This window comes from Chanodichthys erythropterus, chromosome 11 (genome assembly GCF_024489055.1).
Source record: "Chanodichthys erythropterus isolate Z2021 chromosome 11, ASM2448905v1, whole genome shotgun sequence".
Taxonomy (NCBI): domain Eukaryota; kingdom Metazoa; phylum Chordata; class Actinopteri; order Cypriniformes; family Xenocyprididae; genus Chanodichthys; species Chanodichthys erythropterus.
Genome location: NC_090231.1, coordinates 29489476 through 29502631, shown reverse-complemented (window position 1 = coordinate 29502631; position 13156 = coordinate 29489476). Strand labels below are relative to the sequence as shown.

The following is a 13156-nucleotide window of genomic DNA, read 5'->3' as shown; positions in this document are numbered from 1 at the left end:
TACTGTAGTAGGCCACCATGAAACTAACCATGTAATGACATCATCTATAACAGTCTTGATAATGACAGTACTACTTTACAAAGTAAAAGCCCATGTGCCTATTCAGAGAGGATTAAATTAGGCAGTCATTTAGGGAGATTGTTGATTTACTCTAATTCTGAGTATTTGACTCCCTCTGTTGTCCTAAAGGGGGCATTGCAAAACCAGTCAAATCTCTTGCCAATGCCAATGTGCTGAAAAAGTATTTCCTTCTTTTCTTTATTCTAGAACCCTGGATGTGGAAAAGTTCTTATTTTTTAGTAAGATAACTGATATATTAAATATGTTAAAACATTTCACCTGCAAACGACGAGTAAAAGCGCAGTAATATTTGAAGTATTGTTTTTATAAAATAAAAATAAAGAAAAATATTAGATATCCCTGTTATTATAATATGTAATTTATATGAAATTAATGGTTAACTTTAAAAGGTGCACTGAGGCTCGTAATAAATTGACCTCTTATTATGTATTATGAAGCTACCCATGAATCTGTTTCATAAATTCACATAAAAGCATGAATAAAAGGACCAATCCGAACTTACTACATTGGTCTGACATGATAAACAGGGAAAAGCACCAATAGAATCTGCCGCGAATCTCTATAAGCCAATGACAGAACACGAATCCATTCTGTACCATCAGTCAACAGGGAGGGTGAATACTACGTGTTTTAAAAACGTGTGAAATGTCCTGAGTTTAAGCACGGTAAGTTTGTCGAAGTCCATTCTAATGCAGGAATGTTTATGAACGTTTAACGGAGATACGTCCATGTATATCATACTGTAAGCTCTATTTTACAACTCGCGTCCATTAAATCAAAACTTGAGGTGACAACACCGGAAGCAAGTAACGTATTTTGTCAGCTGATTTAAAACGACATTCTCAATACACTTTGCGGCTGATGTCATTCCTAGACGATTTTCCATCTAAAATGATCGGTATGTGCCAAACATTTTCTGGCTAAACGTTAACCTGGAGACATTTAACCTTGTGGATTGCTGTAGTGAATGTATGATAGGGTGAAGGGCTTGTCACGCACAATGAAAGCCAATCACCGTTCCTCGGTTGTGTTTATGTCCCGCCTTTTCCTGTCAAGTTAGTTAGAGGTGTGTTTGGTATTTGTCTGAGATTATTCGGATAACAGTGTCGTCGGTGATTTGGTCAACTGTGCAGTATTAAAAAGCAGTCTCAATCAAACTATTTCACATCTGGACAAGTTACGGTGTAACATGTCTTCAACCAGGTGACAATATTTGTCGCAGGTAAGTGGGAACCCGTTAGTTAAGGAGGTTTTGCTAAATAAAGGCTAGTCTAGTCCAGTTACAAAATACCGTGTCAATAACTTAAACTCTGCTTTAAAAATCTTTGTTCTCACCTAGAGAACACTTTATCAAACGCTGAAGTGTTCTTGTCACGAAACACCGCTGTCTGCAGTGGGTGTCAGGTAAAAATGAAGGCAATATATGAAGGAAAATGAAGGAATTTGTCTTATGTTATGAGGAGACAGAGCTCTTGTTTCTAGTTGAGGCGGTTCTTCCAGTGTCCCAGGCGTGACTCGCCTTGTTTATAATTTTTATATGAATTATATAAAGAGTGATTATGTGTTAGGTTAATGTATGTCTTTTAAAACCCTGCTAGATTTGGCTATTGGTGATAAATTAAATAAGTAAAAAATTGATAATAAAAAAATCAATGAATAAAACATTGATTAAAGTAAATGATAAATGGGTCATTGTCAGTGGGAGTCAATGGGTCACTGAATGAGGATGATTATATTTGGGGGTCTATGGCATCTTAAAGATCGAAAACCCCTGCCTTATACTGTAACGCACTGAAGTTCTCACTAGCAGGGACAACAGCATGGCTATTGGGGATTGGATTGCCACCAGCTGCCATACAGCATCAGGTTGCCCATTGTGTTTTCCAAATATCCAGGCTCTCATCAGCACTTTTTCTTTCTCTCTCTCTCTCTCTCTTTTTCTTTCTTTCTTTCACAGCAGATTCTTCGGATGCCACCAAAAAGTGGAAAAGCATTCACCTATCAAGAGCTCAATGAGTAATGAACCCATTCTGGAGCATGTCGACAAACGCTGGTCGTAAGGTAAAGTATGTCAGTCCTAAAGGTCTGTACCGGCTTTAAATTGAAGCCAGAACCTGGCTCATAGCCAAGAAAGTTTGACCTGATCCTACCCGACCAGTGCTGTTAAATTTGAAGCCTGAACCTGACCCGAACCTGCAAAATGCTTTCTTACAAAAAGTTACTTCTTGTAAAATGCTGTATTTCAGGATTGCATGCAACAGTCACTATAGTAAAATGTAAACCAATACAGTTTCATCAAGGCACTACAGCCTCTGCTATAGAGTAGCCTACCTGTCTTGCTATTATAAACCAAAACGTCTTTGCAAGTCCTGCAGGTAACCGCTGACCTCTTTATTGGTTGTACCGACAAGATAATAATTCTTCCGCAGTGCAGCTTTCACCGCATCAATTGCCGCCGTAATAACTCCTCCCTCATTGTGCGTCATGCCATTTGCCGTGTTGTGACCGAGAAAGTACGCGAGCGAGAGCACATGCGCCAAACAAGTTGCGTTAAAATAATGGTCGGGTAGCAGACCTCTAGGCAGTCCACCTATGTCTACTTGTAAACACCTTTGACCTCTTTGTCCTATCAGTTATTTCTGGCCTATTAATCAAGCTTGTGAATCGGCATGTGAGTCTGCTGAGGTTGACAAAAAAAAAAAAAAAAGGTTCTTTTTGTCAGACAATGTGATGCAAATTTATGAATTTAGTTGGTGTAATTTTTTTTTTCTTGAGGTACTGCCTGACATTGTTATGCAGCATATCCCAATGTCTTTTACCTGAAGTCTAAGTGCACAGACTAGAGGAATGGACTGGTTTACAACAGGTGACTTCAGTAAAGAACTCACGTGGGAGGCTCAGGGTTTAAAGGTGGTTTCGCACAGATCAGCCGCTCTAAAGTCACAAGCTTTTGTGGTGGAGGAGGACAGTTTTCCTAAAGAATGATATAGGCTAGTGACTCATTATTCTAGAGAAACACTGATTTGTTTTGAAGTTATGGTTGTTTTAAACTTTTGCTGAAGTCTGACAATTGCAGTGAGTAAGCTAATGCTTTTGACTTAGAAAATAAGGAACAGTTTATTCGTTGCACATTACAAATATGTCCTTTCGTCCTGACTTTGGTGTCGCGTGCCATCGCAGCTGTCATAAAGACGTTAAATTCAGCTGTTACTTAGTAGATGCTGATTCATGACCCAACTGCTCTCTCTCATTGATTTATGGTAGACATTTAGACTAGCTGCTTGAATTTTTTTTAAGATGTGTATTTGACTGTATTCTGTGATTTATTCAGCTGTTTTTTGTTGTCGTTGGCTTTATTAGAGGCTATGTGCTGAATAGCTGAATCCGTTTGCTGTGTTGGTTATTCTTTTCATTAAGCCCCAGGCCTCTACTGCTTGTGAACTTCTGGTGTCTGATATTTGCCTTCGTCTCTTAAATTATAGTGAGGCCCAGATGGACTCTGCAGGGTTTTTTCTCTCTGTGCTAAGAGAAATTCTGCATAATGGATTTAAAAAAGGTCAAATGTATTAACAGTGCTAGATAATAATTATGCGATTATCTACCAATAAATAAGAAAAACATGTAGGCCTATAAAGTTCTGTGATGTGGATTTATGTGTTTAGCATTACTTGTCAAGATCACATTTTGCTCAAATTCAAAAGGGAAAAAAAAGTGATATTCAGATGTTTTTATGTGTTTATATTTCATTCTCTGCTTCTAGTACCTTTTTTGTTTGTTTTTTTTTTAAATAAGAAACTTTTTATCCTAGGAGTATGACCACTTGTTTCATTAACTAACTAGAACATTTACTGCTGTGAAGTTTTTTTTTATTTTTATTTTTTGAAGAAATGGTCCTGAACAGTATTAGGCAGGTTGAGTACTAGTCATTGATTTGGCCCTGGGAATTCCAAATGTTTAAAACATTAACTATTGCAAACAAGAGAAAAGATTAACAAAACTATTAAATAAGCATCATTTGTTCATGCATGTTGTGTGTGTGTGTGTGTGTAGAGATCTGACGGTGAAGAGCAGAGTGGTCCAGGGGAGCAGAGAGCCAGTCCAGCTCGTCCTTCATTTAGTAAGAAGCAGCTTCCCTCCATCCCGAAGAATGCCATCCCCATCACTAAAGCTGCTTCTCCGGCCTCCTCTACACAGTCTGCCAATGGCACCCACGCCTCGTACGGCCCTTTCTACCTGGAGTACTCGCTTCTCGCTGAGTTGTGAGTGATGTCGCGTTCTTATTTTTTTGGCTTTTGTGGCTAATTGTACAGGAGGAAGTTGGCACACCACAGCTTCATAAATAGAAAAATAATTTATTGCATGTTCTCCCCAAAAGTGACCTTCATTACACAGACTTGCAATATCTGTCAAAAGTTTGGAAACATTTCTTTCAAAAACATAAAAAAAAATAAAAATTTAGTCTAATCAAGGCTGCATTTATTTAATCAAATAAAGTAAAAAAAGTAATATTGTGAAATATTACAATTTAATTTTCTATTTAATACATTTAAAAATGCAATCGATTTTTATGATGACAAAGCTGAATTTTCAGCATCATTACTCAATTCTCCAGAAATCATTCTAATTTGCTGCTCAAGAAACATTTATTATTATTATCCTTGTTGAAAACCGTTTTTGCTGCTTAACATTTTTTTGTGGAAAGTTACCATTCAAACATTTGTAGTAAAAAAAATCATAGTTTCATTCAAGGATGTGTTAAATGAATCAAAAGTGAAGACATTTTTAATGTTACAAAAGGTGTTTTTATTGTTTCTATTGTTACCAAAGGTGTTTCTATTTAATAAATCAAATAAATGCTGTTAATTGAAAGTTCTATTCATCAAAGAGTCCTAATAAAACATCACCATTCCACAAAAATGTTCAGAAGCACAACTGTTTTCATAATTGATTAAAAAAAAATAAGAAGAAATGTTTCTTGAGCACCAAATCAGCATAAATCATTAAAATGATTAAAATGAGTAATGATGTTGAAAATTCACCTTTGCCATCACAGGAATACATTTCATTTTAAAATATATTCAAATAGAAAACAGCTTTTTTTTATTCGTAATAATATTTTGCTATGTTACTGTTTTAACTGTATTTTTGATTAAACCCTTATTGAGGTTTTTGCCTGCTGGATGTACGCACTTTTTGTCTAATTCCGATTCCACAGGCTTCCACTAGGTTTTGGGCAGTAATAGTTGTGGCTTCTTAATAGTGTTTAATAAATGAAGCTGTGATTATAAAATATACCAAAACATACCTGAGATAGAATAGGATTTTATGTTTATATAACCAATTTATTTAAGAATATGCATCACATCTGTTATTCCCTGGAGTTGCGTAGCACCATCTTTAGGTTATGCAGTATTTTTTTTTTTTTGAGCTTTATGCTTGAAATGGACACTTATGACCATGTCTCTGTTGCAGCACATTGGTGATCAAGCAGAAGCTCCCTGGTATCTATGTACAGCCTTCATACAGATCAGCACTGAGTAAGAATGTCTTCCTCCACTCTCACACAGAATGTTCTTATGCTGCATTCCATTCAACTCCAAAAGAATTTCCAACTTCCTGTTTGGAAAAGTGCAACAGAATGTGCGGTTGATTAACTTCTACTTGGAAACTTGTGTGGAATTCTACACTTTGTCAGGATGAGAATTGATTGTCATGTTGCTCAATTCAAGGAAATAAAATGCAATATGTTCTCTCACACATGAAAAACAAACTTGTTTTTGAATGGAATGCAACATTAGTCATTGTGTGTTTTTATTGCAGCTTTTGCATTAAATGGATAATTTGTGAAATGATGTTGGTGTTCAATAACTGAGCTGAAGAGTTAACTTGATTGCTGTTTGGCTCTGTCATGTATACATCAGTGTCTTTTATTTGTTGCAGTGTGGTTTGGAGTGATTTTCATTCGACATGGCTTGTACCAAGACGGCGTGTTTAAGTTCACAGTCTACATTCCTGATAACTACCCAGATGGAGACTGTCCTGTAAGTATACTGTAGTATACACTTTACACTCATCTTTCCACTGAATTTTGTGCTGTAACATGACCAGGGTACTACTACTTGTGTTCATTCTATCCATGACTTGCTGTGATGTAGAGATGAAATGGTATGAACATTCCATATCCCGGTTATAGTGAATTTATCACTGATGTCAATATTATCACAGTATTGTTAAATGAGCTGGAAATGTTTAAAATGTACTTTATATTAAAACTGACACACAGCAAATAAAATTAGCAGCACTATGCAACTTTTTTTATTTGTTTAGATAAACATTAATAAATAATAACTTTAACAATGACTGTTAGATTTTAAATTTAACATAACATGTTATCAACCAACATGTACTACATGTACAACACTTTTAGATAAAGTTTTGACATATATATATATATATATATGTATATATGTATGTATGTTGCACAGATTCAATTTCGGGTGCACGTGATCAAAATAGTTGCAATTTCGAGCATTGCTGTAACTGTATGATATGATGACATCAGGGTGTGTCTAGGAACAGAACATTACTGGCAACCAGACCTCTGAACCGGTTCAAGCAATGAAAACAAAAACTGGAACTAAATTTTTACAGGAACATAAACAAAAACAAATACAAGTTTAATTTTTCTGAACAGAAATGCCTATTTGAAATTACAATTAACCACCACTACTTTTTTTATTATTATTTTTTTAATCATTATGTTTTATATTTTAATATGGCAGTCAACCAATCATGAATTCAAATAGTCTGGCCTATTCAAATGTAATGTTGAGTGAAATGCCCACGATCAATTGACAAGTATTCATAGGTAAGTCGTAGTGGCAGTGTGCTGCCTTTAGCTTTTGGATCTTGGGAGTTTTTCCGAGGATATGTCACCAGCCATTAAAGCATTACATTTTAAGTGAAAATGAATGACAGGTAATATGCAGCATGGGGTATGTGTTTTGAAGCCAGCAAAAATTGCAGGTTAGTGTAGAAAAAGTTTTGTGAAAAAAGTATTTTGGCTTTGTATGGTAAGACTTATGTGTCATTTTATATTATTAACATTATACAAAAATCAGCCACTCTATTGTGGTAAAAATCCATTCACTCTGTTATTTTCCCCATAAATTTGTTTCTCAAAATGAGCCGTTCAGGAATGTACTCCAATGTGACTTCACTGGCAACAAAATCTGTCTGTCTATTTGCCTAGCTCCTCCCCTGATGTATTTGTACACAAGTCTGTCATGTTTTTCTCCTTGCCAGAGTGTTTAACAGCAGCATTCAAGTAAAAAAATTATTCTTATTGAAGCTGCTAAAGTTGTTCAGTCAAGAGCAGTGAGTGATTTTCTGTTTTTCTTTTGTTGTTTGGTTCATAATAACAGCGCATACAGCAGTAAGTACTGTATATTATGCTGCTGTCACTTTAATACACAGGTCTAATGTACACATGATTTCTTTCCCCACTGTTTACGTTCACAGACATTGACATAACTAATTGTGTTTGTGAGCTTTTTTTGACCGTTTAAGTGCAATACCACATGAAAGAGAACTTGGTTTGATACTCATGTGACGTGCTGTGTGACAGCCAGATTTCTGTGCACTTGCTTCAGATGTGAGCACTCAGAAAACCATCAGAAATTTAAACTGCAATGGCTTTAAAATGCATGCAAATAAGTAACTTTCATGAGGACGAAGAACTGCAATGTCCCATGAGCATGACAGCGATATAGACTATTATCAAAACCAAACGGATGTTTTGTTGGTTTTTGGCAGAGTATCCAAGGCACGAGCTCTAAAGGATATTCCGGATATGGTGGCCAGGGGAAGCAGCTAATTTACATTTAAAAATGCATGCATGAAAACAGCATGTTTTTGCTTCTACACAGGCTGTATTGCATATGACTAGATGGCAAATACCAGACTAAGACTTTCTTTTTTGCTCCTCAAATGCATAAAACATTAGCCTTTACAAACTTTGTGTTTTTTGAGAAAAGAAAATGCTGTACTTGTTGAAAGAACAAAATGTGTGCAGCACTTTATTCATGATTGAGCCAGGTGGAGATACTGTATGAGGTTTTCCCAACAGTTTGAGGATCCACTGGAGTTAGCCCCCCAAATCCCTGTTTGGATTAAATCAAGTCGGCAGAGGTGTTCATTTTATTACATTTGAATTACTTGCTCACAGAGTTTATTTGCTTATTTTTAAATTTCCAGGTCTGAAAATCTCACAGAAATGAATAAATACTTAAGTCATGGAAAGTCTGTTGAATAGCACCAAATATTGTTAATCAGTAATCGTGAATGTCTGGAATAAAAGCTCAAAATTAATTGTTCAAAAGGTTTTGAAACCGTTTGGAAGTTTTCACTTTGGCCATATCCATTTGTCCTCTCAGTGTGCAGTCATCAGAAGAACTGATATGTTTTTCTTTTCTGTTGCATTTATGCGTGTTCTTTCAGAGGGTGGTTTTTGACACCCCAGTTTTCCACCCCTTAGTGGACCCAGTCTCTGGCGAGCTAGATGTGAGGAGAGCTTTCACCAAATGGAGGTCTGTTTAAAAACAAATATATTGAACTTTATTGGCATGATTTTGTTTACATACAATATTCCAAAAGCATTATAAACAACAGAAGTAATGACAAGGGAAAAAGAAAAAAATATACAGTATAGCAGTAAAAATTGTATAAAACAAGGTGCCTAGTAATGAATAAAAATAAGATGAAAAATATTATTTATAGAGACATTTTATAGAGACATTTTATCCCTTTTGCCTCGCTGGAGTTGTCATAATCTAAAGGGGCTCAAGGTAATTTTGGCAATATTTTATGACTCTGGGAAAAGGTTTTTATTTATTTATATTTCTCTGATTTTGCAGACGAAACCACAACCATATCTGGCAGGTCCTTATGTACGCCCGCACAATCTTCTATAAGATCAACACCATGGATCCGCTCAACCCAGAGGCTGCTGTGCTGTGAGTAGTGGATTCAATATCATTTCATAGTCACCACAGTTTGAACTCTTCCAGCACTAACACTTGTGACAATCACTAGATAAGAGTGAGTTTGCTTCTGCTTTACAGTGAAGTAAGCACAATCTCTCTCTATCTCGTGTTTTGGCATTGCCTGTGTTAGTTTTTGACTTCCTGTGCATCTGAAGACATATGGTGCTTACAAGCTTAGTCCAACCCCAGACTTGGCTTCACACATCAAGATGAAAGCTTGTTTAGCTCACCCCCCACCCCCCACCCCCCACTCACTCACTCACTCACTCACTCACTCACTCACTCACTCACTCACTCACTCACTCACTCACTCACTCACTCACTCACTCACTCACTCACTCACTCACTCACTCACTCACTCACTCACTCACTCACTCACTCACTCACTCACTCACTCACTCACTCACTCACTCACTCACTCACTCACTCACTCACTCACTCACTCACTCACTCACTCACTCACTCACTCACTTTCATTTCTTCATTGCCGTGGCTCCCAGTAGTTAAGAGCTTCTTTTGAAGTCCAGTACACTTGACTGCTTTTGCTTACTAATATCAGTGCTGTCTGTGCAGGTATGACAAAGACATCCAGCTCTTCAAAAGCAAGGTGGTAGACAGTGTCAAGCTATGCAATAGTCACCTGTTCGATCAGCCCAAGATCGATGACCCTTATGCAATAAGGCAAGTATGACACAATAACGCACAATGTTGTATTGTGGTTTCTTAGGCTATGTTTACACTGGCACAAAAATGTTTTTTTTTTTTTTTTTTTTTGTAAACAGAAATCTGCATGTGATGTTTTGCATCCATTCAGAGCCACTATCAAATGTGGTTAAAGATGCATGTCCAATATCTGAACATCTGAGGCCTGTTGCATGAAGATAGTTGAACAAACTTTTGAGTTTCTGAGTATCAATATAAATCCAATCCTTTTTAGATCAGGTTCAACATGCTCACAACGCTCAGTATAAATCTTCTTTGTTATCTCAAGTTTAATCCAGAGTTTGAGATTAACACTAAAGCGCGTGCACCTGAAAGTGAGACAGTGAGGCAAACAGACTATCACACAGAACATGGAGAGTGTCAGTTTGATGCACTTCTAATAGGAGAGCTGGCACAATTCACTTCTCTGCTTAAGCTTAAGATTAAGATATCATTATGAAAAAATATCATAAAATTAAATGCATTTGCTAGGCAGGAATAGTTTAAGGAAAAGTTTGAGAAGGCAGCTGAAAGAAAATATCTATATCAATCCAAGTGAATCAAATAAATAATATATAAAATTTAAAGCATTAAACGCTCTAGACCTACGTAGGTCATCTGACATTTCATACAGTTAATGACGAATATGATACAGGGCAACAACTCACTGCGCAGTTCGAATATCCCTAAAAATCAAGAAATGGGGCAAAAATGCCCCTGTATGAGTTTGTCTCATGTTTGCATCATATGATATAGTTAAGCTGTATCACACAAGTAACAAGTGCAATATCACGAGTGCTGTTTTTCTGTCCAGGATAGCACGAATGCAGATGTGATAGGCTGCTGATTTTATACAACAGTTCAATAAAGCAGAAGTTGATACTGTTATTTTAGACACAATATTGTCTGTTTTTTTTAAAGGGGGAGTGGCTTTATTGCATCAGATAAATGTCACTTTACTCACAGCTGATTGGCCCAGTTTTGGTCTGCGGTCTGTAACCCAGAATGAAACCTGCTTCGAAGCAACAAGCCACAAACCTGTATGTAAATTGGAGCTCCAAACTACCATGGCGAGGGACAAAGCAGGGCTTTTCTTTTTTGTATTATGAAGCCAGCGAGTCTGTATGCGCTCGTAAAAAGTCAGAGCTTCTTTTGAGGTGAAAACTTTATATAAACGCAAGATCTTGTGCGCACAGACAAACATTAATGAGCAAAGAAACTTGTAAGCCACAGGACCATGAATTTTTATAAATAAAATAGCTTTGCTTCTGAAAGCTAAATTCTATTTTTCAGCAACAAGGTGATTAAACTCACAGCTTCACTATATAGATGCATTGCAAAGTCACAATCACAGTCTTTCTTGAATTCATTGAAATATTAATGTAATCTTACTGTGCTATACTTTTTTCACTTATGAATTCTATGTCTAACGACCCGTAGAAAAATAACTAATGAAAACCTACAGATATTTTTAAAAAAAATTACGCTTCAAACACCGCTGACCACTTTAACTTGTCCATGCTGGCAAGTGATCATGGTATAATCACATCTGGGATAATCACATCTGGTGTACATTTAACTCAAAGAATCACCGGATGTGAATTATACAGTTTTTATATACGGATATTAAAGACATTGGAAAATGAAAGCGATCCCCACCAAAGGAATTGTTCTAATTTGGGCAGGGATTCATGTAAAAGCAGATATCAAATACAGGTCATGTCTTGAGTAAGTGTAAAAAGGTGAGATGAAAAAATCCGATATAGTCAAAAGATCTATGGATTAAGCATTGCAGTATAAACACGGCCTTAAAGGGATATTTCACTCAAAAATGAAAATTACCACATGATTTACTCGCCCTTAAGCCATCCTAGGTGTATATGACTTTAGTCTTTCAGAAGAATGCGATCGGAGTTATACTAAATAATGCCCTGGCTCTCCTAAGCTGTATAATGGCAGTGAATAGAGGATGAGATTTAGAAGGCCTTTATTAACCTCCCAGAGCCGTGTGGTTATCTTTTATGATGGATGGTTGCACTTTTTTGGGCTTCAAAATCTCATAATCTATTTATTGCCATTATAAATCTTAGGAGAGACAGGACATTATTAAATATAACTCCGATTGGATTTGTCTGAAAGAAGAAAGTCATACACCTAGGATGGTTTGAGGGTGAGTAAATCATGAGGTAATTTTAATTTTTGGATGAACTAACCCTTTAAGGTCTTTGAAACAACGTGAGGTCATTTTTATTTTTTAACGTGCAGACTCAATCACTTTTATACACTGCCTCTGAAACTTTCGTCCGTCATAAAACAAATAAAATAAAAATTCAGATCGGGTTTAATTTTCTGCATTTTTTTGCATCCGTAGCAAGCTTTTTTTGAGGTGTTTTGACAATTCAGAGCCACCATACAAGTGAATGCTAAAATCCAGAATGATGTCTGACAAGTTGGATCCACTTCATCTCGCAGCACAAATCACTGTATGACAAACAAAGTGCAGAATACAAAGAGACTATATATAAAGACAGATTGTGGATCAATTGGTTTGCGGAAATTAGTGATCCAATATCGCTAGTAAAGCATCAAACTGAGCCACTGACATCCTGAGGAAGACTTTGAATCCTGCAGCTCCTTGATAAAGAGGTGGAACTCTGGATTGTATTCCTCTTTCTTTTTATCTTCTTAAGAAGAGAGAGGACAACAAAATCATCCTCTTTGCTTGAAGACTCCATTTTGTATTGTTTTGTAATTTTTTATTTTTTATTTTTTTTTACAACTGATTAATACGCATCGGACGAAGCATGCAAGGTTTCTGTGCGTGACAAATTTTTAGACTAATACGAAAAATGCATACAAAAATTTCGGACTCAGCGTGCGAAGACCTTCACTGTTTAAAACTTGAAGTCATTTGTGAAAATGAAACCAGGAGTTTGTGGTGTTCAGCGTTGAGCCATCAGACTGGACTTTGGCTCATTTGTTTATCTTTTATCAAATGGTTGTTTTCTCTCTGCAGCTTCTCTCCGTGGAATCCAGCGGTGCATGAAGAGGCAAAAGAGAAGATGTTTGCACATAAAGTGAGTGTGTGACGCTCCCCTGACTGCTCCCCACAACCAAGTAAAAGCTGGCTTCTTCCTGGTATCTGATGCATGCCTCATTTTAAAGCATGAGCTTGTGTGTGTACGTGTGTGGGGAACACTGTTTCCGTTCCTATATCCTGTTGTCTTTTTCTGCTCTACGTACTTGTGGGTTGGTTAAAATGTGAATTATTGTGAATATGAATTGCACCCTTTGTGTTTGTGACCAATGGCCTTCTCTTGTTGTAGCGG

The 13156-nt window shown here is 36.6% G+C and overlaps 1 protein-coding gene across 5 annotated transcripts in view; it reads left to right on the top strand.

Annotated features, from left to right (window-relative positions):
• The first annotated feature begins 638 nt into the window (after window positions 1-638).
• Window positions 639-13156, top strand: part of aktip (akt interacting protein) — a 13599-nt gene continuing 1081 nt past the window's right edge. The window contains exons 1-10 of one of the 5 annotated variants that reach the window (XM_067402301.1): window positions 639-746; window positions 2042-2142; window positions 4132-4340; window positions 5554-5618; window positions 6022-6122; window positions 8581-8669; window positions 8997-9095; window positions 9699-9806; window positions 12844-12904; window positions 13154-13156. The exon at window positions 13154-13156 is cut by the window's right edge and continues 1079 nt beyond it. In XM_067402301.1, the coding sequence (XP_067258402.1) occupies window positions 2101-2142; window positions 4132-4340; window positions 5554-5618; window positions 6022-6122; window positions 8581-8669; window positions 8997-9095; window positions 9699-9806; window positions 12844-12904; window positions 13154-13156 (777 nt within the window). In that variant the 5' untranslated portion in view covers window positions 639-746; window positions 2042-2100. Of the gene's footprint in view, window positions 747-824; window positions 1304-2038; window positions 2143-4131; window positions 4341-5553; window positions 5619-6021; window positions 6123-8580; window positions 8670-8996; window positions 9096-9698; window positions 9807-12843; window positions 12945-13153 lie in introns of those variants that run through there. The other 4 variants (XM_067402300.1, XM_067402303.1, XM_067402302.1 and 1 more) reach the window with 4 other exon arrangements.